The 25,598-nt window shown below is 41.7% G+C and overlaps 1 protein-coding gene across 5 annotated transcripts in view; it reads left to right on the forward strand.

Annotated features, from left to right (window-relative positions):
- elmo1 (engulfment and cell motility 1 (ced-12 homolog, C. elegans)) overlaps positions 1-25,598 on the forward strand; it is a 98,320-nt gene that overhangs the window by 8,363 nt on the left and 64,359 nt on the right. For 4 of the 5 annotated variants that reach the window (XM_071499672.1, XM_071499677.1, XM_071499675.1 and 1 more), the window contains one exon: positions 24,162-24,317. In XM_071499672.1, the coding sequence (XP_071355773.1) occupies positions 24,240-24,317 (78 nt within the window). In that variant the 5' untranslated portion in view covers positions 24,162-24,239. Of the gene's footprint in view, positions 1-14,539; positions 14,764-24,161; positions 24,318-25,598 lie in introns of those variants that run through there. The other variant, XM_071499674.1, reaches the window with a different exon arrangement.

The raw sequence follows: 25,598 nt of genomic DNA on the forward strand, positions 1-25,598 counted from the left end.
TTTAAAATTGTTCCTGTTCATTTCCCAGGCTGTTTGGCTTATTATGTATATCAGACTTATATTAATGGATGAGCATAAACACATACAGACACATCACCATCAAACATTTATTTGTCTCTTTTCTGCCTTATGAGGCAGAGCTGAATAATTACAACAAATTATGAGGCCGGTGGCTCACTTCAAAAATATGTTAATAAACTCTGGAGTGAAGCAGCATATATTGGCTGTGAAGACACCCATAGGACAGCCAGTCTTGCGTCCCACTTCCTGTCTTGTGCTTATCAGTCTTTTTGCTTCTTGTCATTCCTGCCAGCCATGTTGTTGTGTCTATATATACAGGTTTTCTCTCTCATCTGAGAACAAACAGCAAGGAGTGTTCTGTTGTCTCTCAGACTCAGTCGAGCCATTGTGTGGAGCTTTGGATTGTGATGCTGTCTGTAGCCTGAGCAGATTCTCTCCATCTGTAAACCACCTGCCTTACCCCGTGTCACCCTGGCTGGTCTGTGCTGGCCACACATCAGGGTTTTCCATTTCCTGTGGATGTTACACGTTGTCAGTGCGCCTAGTCCTTGTCTTACTCCCAGCTATGCTAAAAACTGAAGAATAACACGGTATAGCTCAGCTCAGTTGGGCTCAGCATGGCTCTCTATTGAGAGAAGAGGGGTATTGTAGTGGCAGACTAGCTGGGTTTAATGTTGCCTTCGGGGCTTGTTGCTGTGTCTGTTCTTTTGTTGTCTGGAGGGGAAGCTTAACACTCTGTGTTTGTATTTTTTGTGTGTGTGTGTGTGTGTGTGTCCTCGACTTGTCTGGCTGCATTTTCCAGCCCAGACAGTAGTGTGGAAGAAAGGCACAGGAAATACCAGAGGCATTTGTGCAATAACGGAAGAGATACTGGATGCAGAACAGTCTTTAAAAGTTTTTTTTTTCTTTTTTTTCTTTTTTTTTATGTACAAAGTAGAAGAAGTTTCAGGTGTGAGTTAATTCCAAAATGAGTAACTGCAGTAGTGGAGCGCGCCTTTTCGGAACCGAAGTGAGCCACTTCCTGCCGATATCTGCAGGTGTACCGATCTGTTTCCTGACAGAAAGTGTGAAGAGAAAGGTCAACAAGTGTAGACACAACCCAACAACTCAACACAAATGTGGTTAGCTGTTAATGTACCTCAGTGTCAATTACAGGGCAGGCTGACAAGTGAAACATGTCCAGTCTGTTTCCATGTACTCTGTGAATAGATGTATGGGGGGCTGTTATGCACCGATTACATCATTTCAATGACATCGTACCCACAGCAATGAAAGCCTGGCCTGAGGAATGCCCTCCACTTGTGTTTTTCTTTCCCCCTCTCTTCCCCCTCTTTTCCTCTCTCTCTCTCTCTCTCTCTCTCTCTCTCTCTCTCTCTCTCTCTCTCTCTCTCTCTCTCTCTCTCTCTCTCTCTCTGTTTCACATAAATGTGGGTTACATGCAATTAACCCATAAAAGGCAAAAATCAAGTCCTTTGAATCCTATGCCCCAGTCCATAAATAGCCTAACTCCAGCCTCATTTCAACTCTTGTCACTGGCTCTGGACCACAAGTGAAGCTCCTCCCTCAGTTGTACTATAACTTGACAATAATGCGGCAGCCACGAGCAAAGCCCCAATGAATGGCTTCGCAGGGCTTGGGCTGGGCACGCAGGAGGGATGAAAGTGTTCAAGCAGCGGCAGTCACCACACTGCTAGGGTGGAGGCCGAGCTGGCCTCGGCGCTGGCTCGTGACTGACCAGGCAGGCAGGGCTGGGGCCTGCCAGTGGGTAAACACAGGGAAGGGAGGGCATGGGTGTAGCATATGGTTTAAAAAAAAAAAAAAAAGATGTGGGGGATAAATAAATAATAGGAAGGCAGTGGAGAGTGGGAGGCTAAAGGCAGAGCTTAGGGGTTAGCAAATTAAAGGGTGAGCCCAAAAGCTGGGCACAGGGCATCTGTCGGGAAAGGGGAGGACATTGTGGTGAAAGGGCGTGGCATGCGTGAAGTGGAGGTTGGACAAAGAGTCTTGGAGCAAAGAGCAAAAGAACAATAACAAGCATCTGTGAGACAGTACTCTCAGGCAAAAAAAAAAAAAAAAAGACATACATGGAAAATATTTTTGAAAATCAGCTTCAGTGTATTATTCGTAGCAAGCATGAGCTCATGCGTTGTGGCTGTGTGCAGTGGTGTGATACTGATGAGCCGTTGGTGGTTGGTGAATAACACAGTGCCTCCAACAGTGCAGTAAGTCAGCCAGTCAGCCTGTATGGCGGATAGGCAAAGAGCACCCAGCAGGGAGGCAGAGAGTGTTTTGGTGAAGTCAGGTCCTGAAGCCACCCAAATCATGTGTGCCGGTGGGTGTCTTTCCCTGCGTGTGAGTGTGTGTGTTGAATTAAGCGTTGCTTGATGTATAGCCACAGCTGGGGGGGAGGCTTTGGGAGGGGACAGAGAGACAGCTGGCAGAGCAAAGGGTGAGTGTAACGAGGAGTGTGTGTGACAGCCACAGTGACTCCTTTGTTCCCACTCACTTGTGCCAGTCACAGCGAGTAGATGGCTGATCTGTGAAGTGACTGAATCCTTTCACAGCACCTAGACCAGATACACAGTCGAGCTTTACATTAGTCTTGTCCACAGCCTGTGTGTGTGTGTGTGTGTGTGTGCATGTTTGCATGACTTTATACCACACAGAGAGAGCTGGCAGTGGTGGTGGGACATTTCCACAGGAGAGCCCAGAACCATCTCCCATAATGTCAGTGCTCCTGTAGAGCGCTTATTACACTCGCGATGATAGTCATCAGTGCTAACATAATTGTAGCGCCAGCAACATCGCCCAGTAGCCTGTTTGCTATATGCTTAGATAATGAGTGTTGTTGAGAGCCTGTGTTCTCTCCTGAGTTATGGTTTAATAAGAGGAGTAATATCTGCTCTGGTGGAGGGGAGCGCTGTATGCAGGCCTGTGTGGCTTCTGGAGGAAATGCTGTTACTGTGTGCATTGAGTCTATCGAGGTGCAAGGTCATTTGAGACAGCTTATACCACCATTCTTTTATTAAACCTGTCTGCTGTGTGCGTTCACAAGGGTATTTATCTTTCCCAGCACATTAATTTTCACCCCTCTGAATGCCAGTACCCTTTTAAATAATAGACCAATGGCTGGAGGATGTGCTCTGTAGTGTATACCTCTCTTCTATTAAAAGGTGCTTTTTTTTCTCTGAAAGCTCTACACTGAAGTGTTCACTCTTCCACCACCATTTAGCTTTCCAATGATTTCTTTTTTTTTTTTTTAGGAGTTCAATAAGCCTTTTCAGCGCCTGACTTCTTCCTCTGAGTATCTGAACCATTTAGTTCAAGTAGGACAAGTAAAAATAGCCCCAAATCAATCCCAAATGTTCTCAGGCTCTTCGCACATCTCGATCTAGGCTAGCGCAACCCAACAGGGGATAGAGTGACACGGCATTCAAAACTGAGCAGAATGACTGGCAGACTGGCACTTCAGAGGAGGGCCTGTTCATTAAAAAACCTCACCGGTGGCAGCAATTCGGGCCTTGACACAGTTTAAAAGCCATTAAAGAGGCAGCAGTGGATTATGGTTTGTTGAGTTATGATGATGATATGACCTTTTGCTTATTACATGCTCCAGTGAGGATGGTAATCCTGTGAGCTATTGAATTTAGCTAAGTGGAGACCATGTTTCCATTAAGAGATGTATATGATGTGTGTAGCACTGCAGCAGCAGGTCATGACCGTCCAAATTATCGATAGCACAGAAATGTCACACACTTTAAAGTGTTGTATGATTCCACAACAGAGATGGCAAAATTAAAAGGCCTGCAGGGCTGAGGAGTGATGTGCATTCACCAGGCAAAGAGTATAGTATAATCATATGTCTTCATGTTATATTTTATGCATTTATGTGTATTCATTACATTTTCTTTTTTAAATTTTTGCACACATCTTTGCACAAGCCACCCTTTGACCAGTATCTAATGGTTCCCGTAAATTGTATCCTCTTTTATCCATTTTTATGTAAACATTCTCACAAACAAACACTGACATTTTCTAATTTAGATTAGTTGAAATGTAAGGAGTGTGGATCCACCTCAGTCAGCACGACCTGCAGTATCAGATCCCTCAGCATCAGCTCACTTCAGCGATACGGAGAGCTCAAAGTTTAGCCTAGAGCTGGCCGAGATACTGACGTTCGTGTTTCTGCAAGTCTGGTCTTAGGGGGTTTTTTTCTTTTTCTTTTCATGCCTTTTATGCAGATATTTCTTACATGAAAATGACTGCACTGTTTGCAGGAAGCAGCAGGGAGTTTCATTGCATCAAACCAAACACTCCTAATTTCTCCCAAAGTTGCAGAAGCAAATGGAAAAACAGCGTTGCGCCATAGGACCAAAGTTTCATGGGCTGAGTGGTCAGAAACAAAAATGAAAGTAGTGTGTATGTGAGAGAGATGAAAGAAAAACAGTTCAAAAAACAAAATAATTAAAATGAAATAAAAAGAGACAGAATCAAAGAAAACTTGCTGCTTAAATTTTAGCAAGAAACACAATCATCCAGCCATAAAATTGGTTGTCTTGAACTTTGGAGTCAGAGATGATGATGACATTAAAAACTTTTCAAGTAATGTTTTAATATATAAGGTACAAGGCATTTTTATACAACCACGATACCACAAATATTGATAACAGGATTTTTTAAAAACTATAGTGTTTGTGTCGAGCTGGTGTTAACCCTGCCTGTACCAAAGGCACCAAAACCCCCAGAAACTCTTTCTGTGCATCAAGGTTTAATGGGGAAATTTCGCAATTAAAGACTTATACACTGTCTTCCTCTGTGTGAGACTGTAGGCGAAACCATCTGACGGCAGTCCTGGTTGCGTTTTGTTTGTCTAAATGCTGAACAATATGAAAGCCTGGTCTTGGTGGCTCAGCAATCATTTGCAATGGAAATTCCCTGACCCGGGATGCCCAATCCTTCAGATCCCATTTAACTCGATGGAGCACATGCCAGCCCTGCCAGCACTTTGAGGAGAGGGAGTTAAGCTCCTGTAATGTAACAAAGCAGGTCTGAAAAAGCTGTCTAGTCATCAGCATGCTGCTAACCTTTTAGTTTAAAACCCCACTAAGACTGTATTCATAATTGTAATGCTTTTGCAGTGGACAGTTGCATGAAAGTGCTTAGTGTATTGTTTGACATTTTGTTTAAAAGGTCATAGTGGAGTTTGGATCTCTCAAATCTACCAGACAATTTATAGGTTTAGTCAAATCAGCGATTGTATTACATCACATTAGTGTTTTTACAAAACGTGGACTGTAAGAACCAAACTTATCAAATCATTTGAAATGTGACCCGACAGCACCATTTAGCTATAAAAATAAAACCAAATATGATGTTTTCTGAACTGTTCCACAGTGAGATTAAAAGTCCTCCTTTTTTCAGAAATGTGTTTTTCTTATTGGTACCTCACTGTGATGTTTGTAAACCTCTATGTAGCAGCATGATCTTATGACATCACAACTAGTTTGGACACAAACTGTGATCCATTATGAAACTTACACAATGTGACATAGAAAACTAAAACTTCCATCACATATACAGATTTTTAATGAGGGCGAAAGAGAAGGTGTACTTCTTTATTTTTTTTAGATAGATGTATCGACCTTTTTGTGGACAATAATATCAGACACAGTTTTATTTCAAGTAGAGTGTTTTTGTAAGTCGTTAGATGTGTCTGCAGGGCGTGATGCTGCAGCCCTCTCTCCCAGCATCAGTGAGGGTTGGTTCAGGCTCCATGTTTCAATAACTTAGATCAAAGTGTAATTTAAAAACATGTTATTTTCCTCTTTTCTTGAAAGCACTCGTACAGTGAATTCACTTGTTGAAGCTGAATTTGAAGCTCAGGACTTTTTGAATCTTACTTTCAAGAACATTTTAAATGCTACATATCCAAAATTCAAGACGTACAGTATATAGTAAATTACCGTAGAAATATGTCATTAACACATGGTATGGAGGTTGTACCAGCAGTTTGCACCATTTCCTCCATCCATTCATTTTGGAGAGAAGGTTGTTTAACAAGATGGGCACCGTAACGTATGAAGCCTAACACTTCATTATAATATTACCATATTCTGCCACACTGGCCATGCTCTGGAGAACAGAAAAGTTCTCCTTTCTCTCTAAAATGAGTGAAACTAAGCCTTTAGCTACAGTATTGTTCTTGCATAATCCCCACTGCTTTATTCTGGGACTTAAACACGACTCATGCCTGGTCGGCAGAGTGCACTGCTCTTTTTGTGGGTTCGTGGGCTTTTGTGTGTGTGTGTGTGTGTGTGTGTGTGTGTGTGTGTGTGTGTGTGTGTGTGTGTGTGGAAGTAACTTCCTATAGCACCTGCTGTTTTTTTTGGTTTTCAATTAGTGTTGGTATGGACTCTGTGTGCTATCTTCCTCATGAACAGCGATAATCCAGTTGAGAGATGGAAAATCCCTCAAGAACCATATTGGGTTAGCTGGGAAGTGATAAGCACTGTCTGTGTTTTATGAATGAGAAACCCCACAGAGCAGAATATTAAAGGCAGTTATATGTCTGTTGTCTTGTGCTTGCATATACACTTGTGGTTGTGTGCCCATCTTTTCCATAATAACCTTTTGTCTGGTACTCCCCCCCGCTGTCTCGGGCGTAATTTTAGCACTTTGAGGAAGTGGGATTTCAGTGGGTTTTTTTTTTTTGTTGCTAAACTTTTAGTAGAACTGAAAGACATTTGAGCGTGACCCAGCTGAATGGCAGGGGCCAGTTCAAACATTATGAATGAGTACGGATTTTTAAAAACAATTTCTACCTTTTTAAAACATTTTTTTTTCTAGAACTGAATGAAAAGCAATTTGATTTTCCAACTGCTGCCTTTTTAAGGATTGTTTTTTATTTCTTTAACAGAGTTTGTATGAACCAGTCTCGCAGGCATGTGGTGGGTAAAGCATGCCTGTCATGACACTGTGTAGGAGAAGAGTTATTGATTTGCCCTGCAGTTACATGGTTTGATTACTTACATAATGTGGAAACTGTAGCTATAACTTAATGTCTGTTTTTTTTGTTTTTCAATGACAGCACGATTATTGTAGACAAAAGGCAGCCTATATTTATGTGGTTGTTTGCCTTCTCTGAAATGCCCTCACTTGGAATGAGAGGGGGTGTGAGAGCGATGCTGGGATGTGCTGTCTGTTCTGTTAGAGTAGTCAAGGTCACTTGATGATGGAGGCGTTTTTAAGCTTGTGAATGAAGAACGCTGTGCTCGTCCCTCCTGATGACACAAAGCCTCCCACCTCCTCCAACACACACACACACACACACACACACACAGACATACAGGCTTCACAGTTAGACAATGGGACTATAGATCTGTTTCCATGACTTCCCCTCTCTGACCAACCAAAAAGCACCGTTCGTCCCCGCCTCAATCATGTGACCTGGCAGGGTTTTTGTGTGGTTCCATCCCCTCTTTACATACCCAAACACACACACACACACACACACACACACACACACACACACACTCACTCACTCACACACACACACACACACACACACACACACACACAGATAGGGGTCTACCGATCTTTTTCAGGATGGCTTGTTCCTTGAAGCGTGGCCCCAGAGGCTCCAATCATTGTTGTGTGCAGTCATCAGTTGGGGGGTGGGGGGGCTCTGGTCAAACCTTTCCCTGTCGCTGCCCCCACTCTCTGCTGCTTTTGAAGAATTGCACTTTGATGTTTTGCTACATCACGAACAGTTATGTCCATGAAAACAAGGTACATTTCTGTTGCATTTCTTTTGACTCTCTTGAGCCTGCTCCAGTTTTTAGTACTCGTTGGATATGTCATGATATTGAAAAAATGTACTCCAACTATGCTTCTGATAAAAAAGATGGAAAAGTTTAGGATCTCACAGTGGGCAAAATGTTTTTCTTCTCTTCTCACCACTCTTCCATCTTTTCTATTTCCCTATGTGTCAATGTTAAGAGAGAGAACTTTTTGATTTGATTTTGAAGCTCAACTTTTAAGATGAAGTACACCAAAATTTAAAACCAGTAAGCTGTGGTTTTATTTTTGTGGGGTTATGAATCAGACTATTGGCTGAGTGCAGTGACTTCATTGTGTCTCCACTGGCCACCCGGCAACTTGTCTCTTTTCAACACTTTGATTTTTGTTCAGATGAAAGAAACGAGATATAAACATGTTAATTAGTGAACTAACATATATGAAAGTGATATGAATCTTTTAATCAAACTCTTGGCAAGAAAGTTAGTAAGTGTACTTTCCCAAAATATCAAACTGTTTCTTTGGTACTCTCTTGTTTTAATGCAATATTACACCACTGTAAAAAGGGCATCTGGAGCATTGTAATGCTCAAGATTTTCTGAGTTCTGGAGGGCATACGATTTTTCAGACTACTTGCATCTTGCAGTTCGAGTTTTTCTGTTTAACTAATCTTTAATAAGGAATGTCCTTATAATATAATGTAGTACTGTACACAAGTATGTAGTATGTAGTATGTACTAAACGCTTGGTTGAATCCCCTTCGTTGTCAGTGTGATGACTATATCCATACACTGTTGCTGTTTTGAGTATTAAAAATCAGTCACATTACTGATTCCAGTCTGTTCCTTTAAATAAATATTCTTTCCAGCTTCATCCTAATGGTCCAGCTATGTAAGTTGATTACGCCAAAGACCCCACGGGCCTGCAGCCAGACCAGCCGCTGTGGAGTCTGCGGGGGGATGCACATAGCATAGCTGACATTTCTTTCTCCCTAACCCGCATCTCTGCTCTGGGTAAAGCTGAGGTAATTTAAGGTTTTAGAAACCACTGTTATCAGCCTCAGAATTTAGTCTGAGGTCCATAAAAGCCTTCTGGTGAAGATCAGAATGGACGAGTGGTGGAGGGCACAGAATTTTTTGAAGGAAATTGTGATGGTGCGGTGTCTTTCATGGTAATACTAGCTGTATTTATGATACAGTAAATCCCTATTTCTAAAAATCTCAACCCACTTACCACTTAAATAGATACTAATGTTTATTTGCTAATTGCACAAGTCAGCAAGTGTACAACATGGTACACTGATTGCTCTCATCACAGCAATCTTAATGTTTCCTGCTGCTGCAGGAATTTCCGGGTTTGGATCGACTCCGGATCAGACAGTATTTCCATAACTCAGTCCTCCTATATCTGTCAGTTGGAAGAAATACACCGCGGAGAGTGGGTGTTTGACCTGGATAGGCTGTTTCCAACAGAGCTGCGAAGCCTGAGAGCAGAAGGTCACACTGTCAGTGACTCACTAAGCCTGTGGGCTCTCTCTCTCACACACACACACACACACACACACACACTCTCATAACTGGCAGTGAAAAGGCTTCCAGGGTAAACACCTAATTGTGCTCCTCTTTTCTGTTTTTAAGCTCTCAACTGCCGACCTTGATGCTGACTGATATTGAGTTATGTAATGGGGGAGGATGGCATGTTATTTTTAAATCTAAAGAGAAAAGAGGTTGTGTGTGTGAACAGAGCACATAGCCTATTGTGTTTCAGTTAGCGAGGCAATGGAGGAAAAACAACATGTGTAATAGTCACCTTACATAACGCTCTCGAATACACATGCTGTAAGTGCACAGGATTAAAATACACACACTGGGGTATTTTAATGGTGCAGGTAATGTTTCATAAGCACTTAAATATCCCAAAATATCATCAGTTGAGACCGATCAGGGAACAGTGAGGATGATCAACAGGGATATTTTGGGATATACGCTTATTCACCTTCTTGTTGAGAGTTTGGTGAGAAGATCGATACCACTCATATGTCTGAACGGTAAACCTGAAGCTGTCAGTAGAAGACGGTTAGTTTAGCTCAGCTTAGCATAAAAAGTGGAAACACAGAAAACATGCTCCTGTGGTTATATTAAAAAGTAACTAAATCTGCCTACCAGCACTTGTGAAGCTCTCTAAATGCCATGTTATATCGTGTTTGTTTCATCTGCACCAAAGCCAGAGTGTAAAATGTTGAGAGAAATGACAAATTCATGAGATTTAGAGGTGAGATGATTTTGTTGCCTTTGGACAGAGTCGGGCTTATTTGTATATTTAGATATTTGCTTTCATTTTTTCTTGCTGCATTACAGATGGGAGGGAAAGGCAAAAGGAAAATGGCTTGATGATCTGAACGTGTGCCCTGCTGGTGCTTTGCTGACTGTGGCTGTGCACAGACAGTGTAAGGATTTGGGTAATTAACACAGTTGATACTGATGAACAAACCAAAAGCATAAAACGTTCAAACTTTGTACAAAGAATGTACTAAACTAAGCATTTATTACACCAGCATAATCACAGCATGAGGACGTGTAGGCTGCCTAGTTTATGCAGTTTTTTGTTTGCTTCTTTTTGCCGCCTCTCCGCTGTGCTGTACACACTGTTTTAGTCCATTTCCAACTAAACCTGTGTTGTGTTAAACTGAGACAAGCGAAGAGTCTGCAGCACATTAGCCTGTGTGACCATGTCCCAATTATTGTGATTATAAACTATCACAGAGGATAATGAGAGGATCCTTGCACAACCTGTGGGCAGTGAGACCCAACTAACAGTGTAACTGTACTTGACATTTAATGCAGTGAGATAGACCCAGGAGTGTTTGGTCCAATTAAGTGGCTGCTATAGATTTCAGTTTGTGCACCTATTAACTTTGTCTCTGTGGTCTTCACTGATACTATATTTTACAGCAGAAGTCTGTTTTTAACTGTCAGTATTTGTCCATTTCTTTGTCCAGAAAATAAAGGAAGGAAATTATACTGCATCCATGTCCCATTTCTGTTAAACTCTTCTGTCAAGTTCTCATTATGGGTCTTCTGAATTGACACTAATATAATCATGCATTACTGTTTGTTTTGATGGTTTGCAGACCAGCATATGCATACATAGCAGAGTGTTGTTGATGATGATGATGCTGATCTGGACTCCAAACTGTAATTCAATGGAGATCTTGATAACCATGATAATTTCATTACAGGTTGCCTCTAGTAAATCTTCTCCAGTTCAGACTTCCTGAGCAGGAATTCGGCCTCTCTGCCAGGATCCTGTTCAGTGTGGGAATACTAGGACTCTGTGTTTCTGCAGGCTGACAGCTAGTGTTTAATCATTTGCATAAAAACAACTAGCATATGTTAGCTTAGCAGCCAGCCACAGGCAGTTGTTTTGTGAACAAGGCCAAATGAGATAGTTATCGTTCTGTTTTTAGAGCTCGGGTTGTTTTAGGAAGCAGGGTATTGTGTGATCATACACCTACTTGTGAGGTGTTGTTTTGCAAGATGATGTGCAGTTTGGAAACTAAAATGTGGCCCAGATTTCTGTTGTCTTCAGTAACCATATGTAACACAGACCACTGTATGTTGAAATGCATGGATCTTAACTGCTTGAGTTTGATGATTACAAGTAAGGCATGTTGCTCCTCTTCAAGTGGAATAAATTGAAATGTGGTTTTGAATAATAGATGATCCCCTGAGGTGTCATGGAATTATCTTTGCCTCACAACCTCCTCTGCAAACTGACAGTGGGAATGTGCAAATTTATTTCATGTTTGAAAAAAATGGGAAAGAGGGGTTATGAAACACTACATGACATTTACACTATTATTCCAAATCTGCAGTTCACAGCAAGAGCCATTTAGAGTGGCGTGTAATCATAAGCTCAAACTCCTGAATCACACACAATACAAACAGTAGTAGTGTGGGACAGGGTCAGGGCCACAGCTGAATGAGACAAATGAAAATAATCAACATCTATTTTGATCATTAGTCAGGCTGTTGCTACAATGACTAACAAACATCTTAAAAAAAAGTTTACGTACGTAATTACCTCTTATATTTTTATTTCAAAGGTGCAAAATGCAAATTCTGGAAATCAAGCTAACCCTCTAGAATGAGACTCAAAAACAAACCATACCTCCCACAACCTGTGTGTCAGCCATAGAGACCCTTTTCCAGCAGCTAATAACTACCTTGAAGCCTCAGTGTGAGCATATATTGATTGACAGCCATGAATTGAAGAAATGAAGAATGAGGCTTGCTCAAAAAATTTTGAGGGGAATATCTCTTCACTGCTGTCAGGCTGTTCAATGAGTCTGGTCACAAAAGCACCTCTCCACATGAAGATATGTTTTAAAGCATGTTTCAACAACAAAAAAAAAAAATACTGCAGCTAACTAGATTTTGGATTCGGTACAAGCTACAGTACTTATCCAGTTTACTGCACTCCTCATTATATTTTGTATACACTTCTGTACACTAGTATCTTACTGCTGCACAAATTTCAAATTTTTCATGCCTTGTAAATAAAATGATTATCTCCAAGTTACTGCTACACTAGAAAAAAGATTCCTTCTTTTGCCAGTCAATAATATCTGATTTTGAAAAATTATGTCTCACATTTTTCTTTCACACATTGCTTCAGCACAGCCAGTCTTGCGTACTAAGGCTGAATGGTTTCTGATTGGAACAACAAAACAGCCGAGGCAGACAGCTGTAGACAGGTTAGGACTCTGACCAAATGACAATCTGCTGCTCCTGGATCCAATCAAAAAGACCTTTTCTTTCTGCCTATCTTTAGATCTGCTGATGGGTTGACAAGCACAGAACAAATTACATACATATAAACATAGCAGGTCATGATTACAAACGTTTTAGCGGCTCCAGAGGAAACTTGATACTCTGCCCTTTGGTATCAGCCACTCATCATTTGCAGGCTTTAAAACTGGTTGTGAACCGTTCAGGGAGAACAACAGCTGTGGTCACCTTGAAGTTTTGTTTGTCGTAAAAATAGTAACAAGTATTTACGGAAAAACATCATAAAACTTCTCCAGCCATGCTAAATATGTTCCAGACATTTCCACCAGGATATGGCTGAAAAAAACGATTCTGTTTGCATTTCTCATTTCTCATTAGGATTAAAGTCAGGAGGGTTTGGTAATATGATTACAAATGACACCTTTTTGACTATATATCTGTACTGCTTCAAAGGAATGACAGATGGACATTCCCTAACATTGTTGTACCCAAACATACAGGTTTTGAATTTTGGCAAAAGCATGCAGCCTGTGGAGGGAGAGCAGAAGGGAGCAACTTGGGGGAATTTTATAAGGTTGAAGACAGACATGGTGCAACATCCTGGATGGGTCAGTTGGGCTGAAGGAGTGCACGGAGTCATGGTATTCACAAGGGAACTGGGATAGTTTGGATAGATTATTAAAGCTTTGACATGGAGCTGGGCAGAGTCCCCAGTGAGCTGACTGACTCAGCACTGCTCACTCTGTTTCCCTGTCACTCTCACACAATATTTTTCCCTGTCTAGCAGGGACTCATTAGTGACAGACGTTCTCTTAAGTTTTTCACTTCCTCAGCTCTCCATTGTGTGTATGTTTGGCTTCAACAAAGACTAACCACATGACCTGTCAGCTCACACACAGCCCTGTCTTCTTTCTGTTATGTTCTAAAACAAAAACTCACTAGGGATATGATATGTTTCTATTAGCTTGTTTTGTTTACACTGGTGTTGCTGCCTTGAAAGGTTTTGCTAACTTGGATACATCTCTTTCTGAGGTCCTGTGGGAGTTTGACTCAGAACTAAAAGTCCTGGATGTTTGCATTTATGAGGTTCATACGAACCAAAGTTGACCTCAGCCTGGGTGGAGTAAACATCTGTTTTATTTGACACTTGCGCAGATGGTCCGTTGAGCTCTCAGTCTGAAATGAAGATGTCATTGCCCTGCTCAAACAGTAAATGTTTCATTTGGGCACTGAGCCTCTTAGCTCATGATCAGAGCTGTTTTGTGACAACCAAACCGTCTGACTCACTCTGCTGGTGTTTGTTGTAGACTGTTCTGGCTTTGTTGCGTCAGTAGTGATTTTGGGAGGGGGGGGGAGTAAAAATGTGAGCTGTGTCAGTATGATGCCTATCCTGTATAGCCTGCTGCATATCTTGTAGGTTAGCAAAATACCCTTATTTGCTTTCTTGCGAAGAGTTAGATAACAGGATTGATAACATGTTGTTCGCTGTAATGGAAAATCAGCTAACCTGCCTCTGCACGTCTCCTACTGCACTGAAGTTTCAGTGTTTTCCCTCACTTCTAAGTCTCTTTGGATAAAAGCATGAATGTAAGAGTAAATCTCACCTTCTCCAGTCTTTATGCTAAGCTAAGCGAACAGGCTTTAAGGCCCCAGTAGTTTTATCTCACAGTGATTCACTGGAGGAGGTGGACACTAATGAGATATTTATGAGGTTTAACTGCTGTTAATGAATCCAAGCAGCTCAATTAAGTGTGCTTTTAATTTACAGTGATAATTCAGATGCATGGTTCGTCTTTTTTTTACATGTGAGTCCTAACGTTAGACGGCAGCAGTCTCCTCTTGCTTGCTGTCATCTTCACTTTGAATTTTGCCGCTTTTTTCGCCCGGCAGACCTATTTCCTCTTTACTCGACAAACGCCTACTTCCTCCTTCTGCCTGTCTCTCTCAGCACTCTCTTGGTTGCTCTTTTGCCTGACATCTGAAGTCTTTGTCTGTAGCTTATGATGCTGAAGGCACTTCATTTGAAGGCAGATACTCAGACTAGCCTAGCTTAGAAAAGAGCCGCCTTCTCTATCTGCTTTTAGCGGTTGTTAACACAAGAAGCAGGTTGACTGGGGGAGAACCTACTGGGCCTCTTGGTTGTCGAGTTTTCCGGGTGAGTACTCACATCTTCGTAGTGTTTTTTTTTTTTTTAACACTCTTTCTTCATGCTACACAGGATGCAGTAGGCCTCAGGGTGCGGCTCTGTGCACTCTCCTGCCTCCTTTCCTCTCCTGTGTGTCACCAGGAGGCACGAACATTGTGGTTAGATGTTTGCATTCTGGAGTAGTAAATCTCCTGGTATGTACTGGACATGCTTGCTGGCTGATCTGTGATGGGTCACGCTGTTGGTTTTCCACATCTAACCAGAAAAGAATGGAAATGTCAAAGAGCGGATGTGCTTTTAAGACAGTTGAGCACTGTGGCCTCATGGTTTCTGGGGGGTGGAAATGTGGTGTCTGTAGTTTATGATTTCAGAATGGATAAAGAGAGAGCATGCAAACACAGCTGATAATTCTGCTGCATTGGAAAACAGTTACTTGGCAATCTGAAGGTTCTTTCACAATACACATTATGGATTAGCTGTGTGCCTGTAGGCCTAATTTTGCCTCGTTTTTTTGGCAAGTGTATTCTTTTGTTTTGTTTTGTTTTTTTGTTTTTTTTGTCTCCTCGTCTCTAAACGTTCCAGTGTTTTGATTATCAGGGTTTGCAGAATGCCGTCCAAGTACCTCTAATTGTTTCTGACTCACTTGTTTACCTCAAATTGCTGGCCTGCCTTGCTCGCAACACATTATTTAGGCTGGGCTTGTACCTTGTTCAGCAATACACTGTAGGTCCATGCCTCACTTGTTCTCCTGTGTGTGCAGATTTAGATACAAGGGCACACATATAGTACAGTCCTGCATTATATGTGGTCAGTATAAGTGCGAGAGTTGACTCTGTGTCCCCATAGTGGGCTCACGCCTCTGCAGGAGGTCGGTTGGCTGCTGTACAGTGTTGTTACAAGCTGCTGGTACTGACATTTGACAGGATATCCTGGTTGCAGAGGTGCAGTGAGAACCAGGGCGGGTTTGTCACAAATAGAGGCCTGCTGAGAGTCCCACACAATGTCAGAGCATGCTGTACTGAATTCACAAAAATCATGTGGTGCTTTGTTGTTTATGAAGCAATCATTTGGTCTGAGTGTTGTCTTTGTACCTTGCTGGTATGTAGTCATGCATTTTGAGGCTCCTACATTATGGCACTTCCTTCCTGGGTTGAATCTAGAGGCCATATTTCTAAACCCTGACCCCAGCCTTCCTCCTTTTCCTTTTGTCGTCTTCCTTTTGTCTTTCTTCCTCTGTGTGTGTGTGTGTGTGTGTGTGTGTGTGTGTGTGTGTGTGTGTGTGTGTGTGTGTGTTGAGGAGCAACTAGGCATTACAAAGTAGCATTTTTAAGATTCTTCGTTTCTGTGTACTCTTTCTGTCTGTCGTATTTTTTTCTTGGGAAGATGGTGTATCTTTCTGTGTTAATATTCTATCTCAGGTTATTTGTACACCAGAATGTATTTCAGCAGGTTCAGGGTTGAAAAGATTGTGGAGCTCAACAAATTTGCAAAGTTACCCGAACCAACATAAGCATCGGAAGTGAGTATGTTAGTATGTCTGAGAAAAAGGTTGCGGTCACTGTTCTATATGAACCTCAGAGCGTGTGAGGGTGTGTGTATTTCTGACATATACACACCTCTCCTCGAGGGTGTAACATGACCATCGTGTGGCTAGTGTGTGTGTGAAGGTGTCACGCTCGGAGCAACAATAACTCGTCGTCCTCTGCACCATGTCAGTGGGCTTTTGTCTCAGCTCTCAGATAAAGGATGGTGCACTTTTTGTCACACACACACACACACACACACACACACACACAGGCCCCTGTGGTGAGGCAGGCTCTTTGTAGAGGCATCAGATGAAGACCTAGAATGAGTTCCTTTGAAATCCACCCAGTGCATAGGTCAATACACACATAGACACATTCAAGTGAATGGGAAAGTGTGTCCAAACTTTTGACTGCTACTGTGTGTCTTCATATAAGTGCATTAAGATGTACACACTGAAGCATATATACTCTTTCAGTGTCAGAATGTACAAGATGGTGTGAAACTTGATGACACCCGCTCTAAGCACACCAGAGCCGGATGTAGAAGTTTAAGAGGATTCACTTTTTACAGTTTAAGAAAACACAGGTTTTGACTGACAGGATGACCTCAGGTTGCTGCTGCTGCTGCTTGTTTTTCATGGTCTGTGTGGTTAAAAGGGGCTAAAAATGACTACATGGTTGCTGGTATTCTATAATTGATTACATGCTTTTGCTGTTTATGAGAATAACAGATTAAAATTTTCTCCAAAACCATGATAATTACAGCATGAAATGGAATAGTCTGGGTGAGTCAAGGTTTCTAAGAAGTGGCTGGACCACAGCTTGTTTGAAACAACTTGTAATACTGGCAAGATGAGTCAAAAATAAAATCCTGTCTGAGGGGGAGATATGGGACCTAGCATCAGTAACTTTTACTAAGAAGATTTCCTTTTCCAATCAGTTTGGAGGATGTAGTCTGCGGTGCTGTTGAACTGTATTGCATTACACAGAGAGCTGTGCCTGTTATTCAGCCTGCCCCCATTGATTTGAATGGGGTGAACGAAATAATAGAAACACACACACACACACACACACACACACACACACACACACACACACACTTATCAACATAACACAAAACAGTTCAACCTAACCACAGACCACATTCTCCAAAATGATCACACAGTTGAATCAACAGCTCTTTAACACAGTTTCATCACAAATCAACACTTTAACCTACATGAAGGTAGGCTTCGTTGCAGGGCTGTTGTAGGTGACTCCAAGGTGTTCCTAATAAATTGACTGTGTATATATCATGTGACAAAATTACATGGGGAAAGCTCGCGCCAGATGACAAAGGGCGGCGTTTAGTATGTATCAGGCTGTGCAGGCTGCTCTGAATTAAGTGGCAATTAAAGCTTGAGGGAAAAAAAGAATGACAATTTAGTAAATGTGCCAACAAAGGATTTTCTATTCTCATAAGTCTGGGGTTCATCAGGGTTGAGTGCTGGTTGGTCTGGTCACCCTGACATTGTCTGTAAAAACTGCTGCCTCATGTTCTCTCTCACAATAAGGACTCCTACTAAAAGGTCCCAGGAGGAGCTGGCAGGAGAGGCTGTGCTTTACTTAGATCATGTTCCCCTTGATATTCATACCCACAGTCTCTCTCTCTCTCTCTCTCTCTCTCTCTCTCTCTCTCTCTCTCTCTCTCTCTCTCTCTCTCTCTCTCTCTCTCTCTCTCTCTCTCTCTCTCTCTCTCTAATTAAATTCACTTCAAAGTGTTATAATCCTTTAAATAAAGCAAATAGGCATCTTCATTTTTCTTCACTACACTGTACAGTTTTAATTAAAACTCTCAGAAAGCAGCTTCATGCTGTTAGAAAGTGGTGTTGATGGATTCTTTAGCAGTGCTGGAAATCAAATGAGACAGATGTTATAAATTGTTCTGTGAATGATTATTCTCTGAAACCACATGTCATATTGCATATCACTTACTTGTACATACAACTTTTGATTTCTCCAGTTTGGATAAGTTGAAGTTCTTATTTTCACTTCCAATTAATAGTTTAGGAAGTCCTACATCTGTTTTTTTTTTTTTTTTTTTTTTTTTTTTAAATCTGTCTTCTTTCAAATCCTCTTTTCTTTTTTCTCTTTTTTCTGCCTTCTTGTATGTTTATTTTATCATCCTCTTCTTCCTTCCATTTTGCTTCATACTACGACCTTATTTTAATCTACTTTTAATGTCATTTCATGTTTTCTGTCAGTGTCTGCCTTCCTCTCTCCCTCCCTCTTTCTCTTCTCATCTTCTTTTGCATTTCTCACCTCTGTCGCTGCATCCTCTCTCTTTTCCTTTCCCCTCTACAGATGATGTGACCCTCACATTACACATCATGAATTATTGAGGGTGAAACCCAGCACTGCTTTGCTGCCCAACAAATCACAGGACTTCTCTCCCCTCTCTGTTTCCTCTCCTCTTACCCTCTCTCCGCTCTTTATTGATGTTTTTGTTCTTTAATTTCGACCTCTGGCAGCAGATCGGATCACAGCTTTCTGAGGGTAACATGAGATTTTGTTTTTGTCCTCTCTTTTGGAGTTAATCCTAAGGAATTATGGCCACTGTAACCCAGCGGCACATGCCTCTCCGGTTACCGCAGGTGGGCGAGTGTTTGAAGACAGATTAACTGCAAACACACACACACACACACACACACACACACACACTCAGCAGTTGCAATACCTTGCTGGACGTGAGCCCAGTTAGACTAGTGGTTTCATGGTTTTGGCAGCATGTTACTGCATACAGTTCACTAGTGCAGTTAAACCAGTGGACGGATTAAAAATGTGTGTCAAACAAATGAAAGGAGAGAGTGTGGAGTCTGTTTATTTTTCTTTGCCTGGTGCATGTTCTTTTTTGTCAGATTCTGGAAAATAATATGTTCTGAGGAGAGAGAAACTTGGCAAGAGAGAGAGGAGAGATTGATGGAAGCATGAAACATCAGATGTGGTGGACTAAATGAATGAACAGAGGAAAAGACCAGAGGAAGGAAAGCCGGGTTGGATCCTGAAAAACTGATGAGAGTGTTCTACTGCAAATAAAAAAGATGGAGTGAGCCCTGCGTCCTGTTAGCCTGTTTAACCCTCTGGCGAGTAAGAATAAACACACACTCACTCACACGCAACTGTACCAGGTTGCTGCAAATCACCTGCTCTGGCATGATGAGATCTGACAGCAGCTAGCTCGATAACAAGGCTCCATTTACTGTGTAAAGAGGCTGCGATGAGATGCCAGAGCGACAGATTGGAAATTGATACATAGCCTGCCAGACTATAGTAAACACTGATGATGACATAGAATATGAGACAGAATATATAGAGGCAAACACACACCTGAGAGAATCCTGGTGTGAAAACCTTGTTTCTCAGAAGTCGTTCCCTGGAGCAGTCGATTGCAGGAAAAACATGTTGATCAAATGAGTGCTGGACCATTTGTAGCCTTGCTCATGGTGACCTGGTGTGTCGAACTGCTGTGTTTCTCAATTACATTTGAGCCCATTTTCAAGGAATTTACTGTGTGTGTGTGTGTGTGTGTGTGTGTGTGTGTGTGTGTGTGTGTGTGTGTGTGCACATACCCATCAATAAGCCTCAAGGCCCTCCATCTCTGAGTCATCTGTAGTTCTCAGAAGATGATGACAAGGTGCTGAGAATCCACACTAGGTACTGAGATACAAGCAGACACACACACACACACACCATCTTTACTGGAAAATCAAATACAAAGCCTCAGTCAAAAAGCTTTGACTTCACACACAATTAACTTAGCACTCTCCATGTTAAAGGACAATTTCTCTTTATTGCAATTTGTGTCTCGTTTTATGTTACTTTGGCCGTTTGAGCTGTTATGACAGTGTTGTCCTCGTCAAATTAATTGCTGAGATATGGGAACACGACAGCACAAATTCAGTCCGGGCAAGAAAAAGGAGCAGTTACACAGATATATTCGACACATATTGGTTTAGCCAGATTATCTAAACCACATTATTCAGAGATAAATCTGGAACAGTGTTTGAAATAATCCCTTATAGCATAGTATGTGTGCACAACATTAAGAACAAGGGGTCAAAGTTGAACCAGTCTCGAGTTGGGCTGTCAGTGTTGATGGATGTTGACAATAAGACTTGATTTTTGAGAGAGTTTGATCAGTTCAATAACAATGATGAATATTGGAGAAAAGGAGTCCACAACTGTGTGAGGGTGCTGTGCCAAACATCAGCATGTTAGCATGCTAATGCTGACCTGGTATTATGTTCACCATGCGCACTGTCCCAGCTTAGCATGCTAACATGTATTAATAAGCACAAAGTGCTGCTGAGGTTAAAAGGGATGTCATTAGTTTAGCAGGCACAGTTCATCCTGAGGGGGGAACACGATGAATGTCTTAACCAAATTTCAGCTGTCGAGACATTTCCCTCAGAACCACAAATATGAATCTGATGGTGGAGCCAGAGGAAAAGTCAGAATATAATGGCAGTTCATTTGATAGTTGTTGAGAGAGTTCAGTCAAAGTGTTGGACCAACAGACTGACATTAAAATACCCCAGAGCTGTGCTGGTATAACATGGCTAAAAATTTTGACAGTCTGTCTGAAGATTGGCTGTTTTCTATCTTTCACTGATATCTGCTCTGTATTTTCAGTCAGTGTTGAGAAGGATGATAATCTGCCTGCAGTAGATGACTGATATGCTATTGTCTGACAACTGAATGAATCACGTAATCACACATTCTCTGCATGTGTATAATAAGGCTTGTATTTGTGAGATTTTTATTCCAAAATGGAATATCATGTTACTGATATTCTTTAAACTATAAATGTATGTTTCAGGAATTAGCCTGTTAAGTGTAACATGTGTAGGATTGTGCTTATGTAGATGTGTGTCTGTGTTTCTCAGAGGGGAGAGACAGAGGAGGAGGAAAGCAGAGAGATACACAGCTGCATTCACTGAATGTCACTGAAGTGTCCAAGAAAGTATTTAACATATGTTACAAAACCACTCTAATCTTCAATGAACACACCCATTCATATTTCAGTGTTGAAATTCAAAAGCAGAGGGGTGGAGTGAATCATTTTCGTGGAGTTGTGACAAACGTGACTTGAGTATGACACGCGCTTTGGAAAGAAAGATGCATCCACATCTCGAGCTATTGATGCAGCTGCTGCCATGGCAACAGGCCCTTGAATAAAGGCTATGTGGATTATTATGGGGTGACTCACACACAACGCCAGGCCAGTCTCATTACGTAAACTATCTTTAAATTAATACCTGCTCATCAAACACACACATGCACATAGACGCTACTGTATAGTAGCAGACACATTGCAGACATGCACACAAAAACAATTTTGATCAGTGTTTGTGCACACACATTTCATCACTCACTGTTCTGCCTGTACTCATGCAGACATGCTGCCTGTATCAACACTCACTTCTTTCTGCTCAATAGTTGTCCCCCAGGAATTAGTCTGAGCCGGTTTTTATGCATTATGGATTGAGATTAAATATGTAAACAGGATTCTCCACCAGGAACCAGGATGATCCAAGTTTTCTAGACAGGCTGGGAAAGTAAATTATTGATGCCCTCCTCAGTCGGTTTTGGGGATATCTATGCTACATTTTCCACTTGATAACTGTGGAGTGGTGGGTTTCATGAGACCCGTGAGATACAAGCACGCAGAAGTGGCTTTAACCAGCTCCCTCCTGTGTGGTTTGGAGTGACGGTGATTTGGCTGTTTTTCTGCCGCAGGACCTCCAACTGACTTATCTTAGAAAGCCACAGGGTCAGTGGCAGATATTCACAACACAATGGAAGTGTTTCCAGTGGACAACAAAGTAATGAGGGAGTTGTCCCTGTGGCAGAGTGCATACAATGAAGGCATAGTCCTAATCTCCCTGACTTTTAAAAAGTGATGAACCCGCAGGACATGCTTGCATGGATGCATTATAACACATGTACCATAATACATTCGTGCATACTTGTTCAATGCTTTTAACTTCAAGAGTCACAAATCAGTGAACAACTGCGCCCCAGCCAGGTTCCTCACTTCAGAAACACTTGTGTGTGAACACTCGTTGTGTTGTGAGTACTTGCAGCACATGTGTTGTCAAATTAATGCTGATGCTTTCTGAATTTCCTTGTGTTTTGTCTATTTACGTGTGTTTTCTTAAGCTGCAGTGCGTTGAGCTCTCAGGGCCACCATAAGAAAGAGAAAACGATGGTTTTAGTTGCTGGTGTCTGTTAGCACCTCGCTTCTGTGCCTCAGTAGGAACAGGGTGTCAAAAATGCTGTTTCCCACTCTCTTCACTCTGCCCCTCCCTCCCTCTGATCTCTCCCTCTCCCTCCTCTTTTTATTCTCCCAGCATCACTCACCCCCTGTTTCACACCCTCTTCTTTTTAAAGACAATACCAGCAACTTGAGGTCACACTTCCTAAGGTTGTGGGTTTGTGAGTTTCAGGACAGAAATGGAAAAAAATTGAATAAAACAAGTTACCCTGCCCTGTAAGCACCAAGGTGTTTCGAACTCCATGTTCCACTTTGTAACACAGGTTTATTAATGATACCCTGTGGATTTTTTTTTCACTGCTAGTAGTTTTTACAAGTGGGTTGCAGTCTGTATCATGCAAAATGATGCACATGTGTGAGCGGTTAGGGGAAGATACAGGTCCCTGCCACCACACTACTCTATTGATACTCTATTGGTAGATGGGGGTAGTAACATGCAAAGAGAAGGGCCAGCAGAGGTGGTAGACCCTTAGCCTATAATTATTATTATATAAATGTTTGCATATTTTCTGCTCCTGTGATGAGTAAACTGACCTTTATGTGTAAAATCTGCCACTGCCGCTGCCGAGTCTTGCATGCTCACCTGCTATTGTGGCTAAAGTGCTGCTACATGTGTGCCCTAGCTTCAGTGAATGAGAGAATGCTGCTTTATCTCCCAAACAGCAGGAACTCCTGAATTTTCATCACTTTAAAAATTTCCAAAAGAACTCAGAAGCAGAACTGCTTGGTTCTCGATGTATTAGTAAGATGTGGCTGTGTGGTTAGTGTCTATCTCCTCTATGTTTAAATGACTGAACTGGTGCCAGCTCCCAGTGGAACACAGTGGCTCTTTAAAGACATTGTACTTTTCATTCTTTTACCTGCTGTGACCTCATTAGCAGTTAAACTTTGATTTGAATTAAACTCTCGAGTGTATGTGCCCCACCGGCACATCCTAATGCTCTGTGTGTCAACAGCTGCAAATTAAACTGGGCTACCGCCGGAAAAAATTATCTCGGTGGAAAAATAAAAACAAGTGGTTGTTAGAAACCGAACAGTGTATTTAAATATGATTTTCAGCAACGGCGTGTGCAGAAATTTGCATGAAGAGTTTAGTTTTTAAGGTCAACTGTGACACAAACAGGAGAGCGTGTTCTATTATAGGTGTCACCTGTGGTTTCTATATTAGCACTGATGATAGAAACGTGTGCATTGTAGCGGGGTCACCTGACCTCAGATGATGATGGGGTATGATATGAGAAGTCAGTCTATGCTATATGTATTGTACATCTGCATAAATAACAGTAAACTGGTTGATAAGTTAGAAAATCAATTGGCTCATTTCCTCTGAACTGTTAAATGTACTCTGGTCTCATGTATTTTTCAGCACTGCCTTTGTTGACCTTTTTCCTTAGACATAAATAGTAATTTTTAGATTTAGAGGAAGCTAATGAGAGCAAACACCATCTAAAATAACCAGACCTAGTTTTTGACTAATGTGTCCTATCCTTTTGTCCCCACACTCCTCTGTTTTCTCTCTTCATTTCTCTGTCCATCCTCTCCTTCTCCTCACTCTTGTCCTGCAGGTTTGGATGACCTTCCCCCAGTAGTCGTGACAGAGGTGTGAGGCAGCGAGACCCACACCCAGCAACCCCCCGGCAGCCATGCCGCCGCCGGCAGACATCGTCAAGGTGGCCATTGAGTGGCCGGGGGCTTTCCCCAAGCTCATGGAGATTGACCAGGTAGGTGTCTGAGGACAAACGAAGACACCACCTTATTGTCAACACACACTACTGCCCTTTAAATCCACTCAGGCAGAAGGTAGTGAATGTTCTGTCTGTGTGTGACAGTCACCTTGAAGATTAAAACACCATGAACAAGGCGCATATTTTGTCTGAACACTGTTATGTACAGTTATATCAGTAATCCTTTGTTGTGCATATACTGTGAAATAGCTGAAATGTCTGGGGGGCAGGGAGATGGGGGGGGGGGGGTAATATCTAGTAGGAGGTGGGTGGATGTAATCAGGGTCTGATTCTTTTTTTTTTTTTTAGTGTTCCTAACAATTATACTAATTAGCCTGAAGGAAGTGCCTTAATTAAAGATGAACAGCAAACACAGCTACAGCTTTGACATAGCTTTAAAGACGTTTCACTGAACGTGAAGTGTTGCCTGTGTAATTAATAACATCAATCTTGTACCATTTGCTGAAATCAAACAAGGCACATTATCCCAGGTATTGTCAGAAATGTTTTTTTCTAAGTGTTTAAGGAAGGTGATTAAGAAGCATTATTAAATGGTGGATCAGTCGTGTTTTGCTGATACCTGATCCGTTAAGGTCACGATCAGGGCAGATACAATCACATCAGTGTGCAGGGTTGGGTTCCAATAACTGGAGTAATGCTTCACATTTTCACCCATCACCAACTGCTGCTTCTGTAATGTTTCACTGGTTAAAATGACATAGATGGAAGATTATATCAGCTGTATATTTAGATCTGACCTGAATCTCTGAGTTCTAGTAATTTATAATTTCGGTTTCGTGAAAATGTTGACTGCTTAACAAAAATAAGATTAGAGAAAGAATTGAGTGCTGCGTTTGGATTTGATAAAATGCTATCAAAGCACCTCAGTGCATCTCATCAACTTCCAGTGATTTACACGATGTAGTTGCTGAAACTCCTGATCAAACTTTAATATCAGATGTTCAACAATAGTAGAAAAGATTTCTGATGGAGCTGGTTCCTTTTCTGGTCTCATTTCTTACAATGCCTGATCAGTGGCTTCTGAGGACAGATGTGTGCCAGCTCACAGCTCTAAAGGGAATCCACAGGTATAGGCCATACTCTGTGTCAGGGAACACTGGGTCTAACAAACACCAGATAACATGTTAATAAAATAATTAGCCCAAACAATGACTAACTCATGTGTGGGGAGGTGACATGTTTACTGTTACATAGTTGGATTACACATGCAAATTGTAAAATGGCCTGTTCTGTGTGTGTGTGTGTGTGTGTGTGTGT

This window comes from Trachinotus anak, unplaced genomic scaffold (assembly GCF_046630095.1).
Source record: "Trachinotus anak isolate AG129_WGS33_773 ecotype Australia unplaced genomic scaffold, CSIRO_AGI_Tana_v1 ptg000016l, whole genome shotgun sequence".
In the NCBI taxonomy this organism is placed as follows: Eukaryota; Metazoa; Chordata; class Actinopteri; order Carangiformes; family Carangidae; genus Trachinotus; species Trachinotus anak.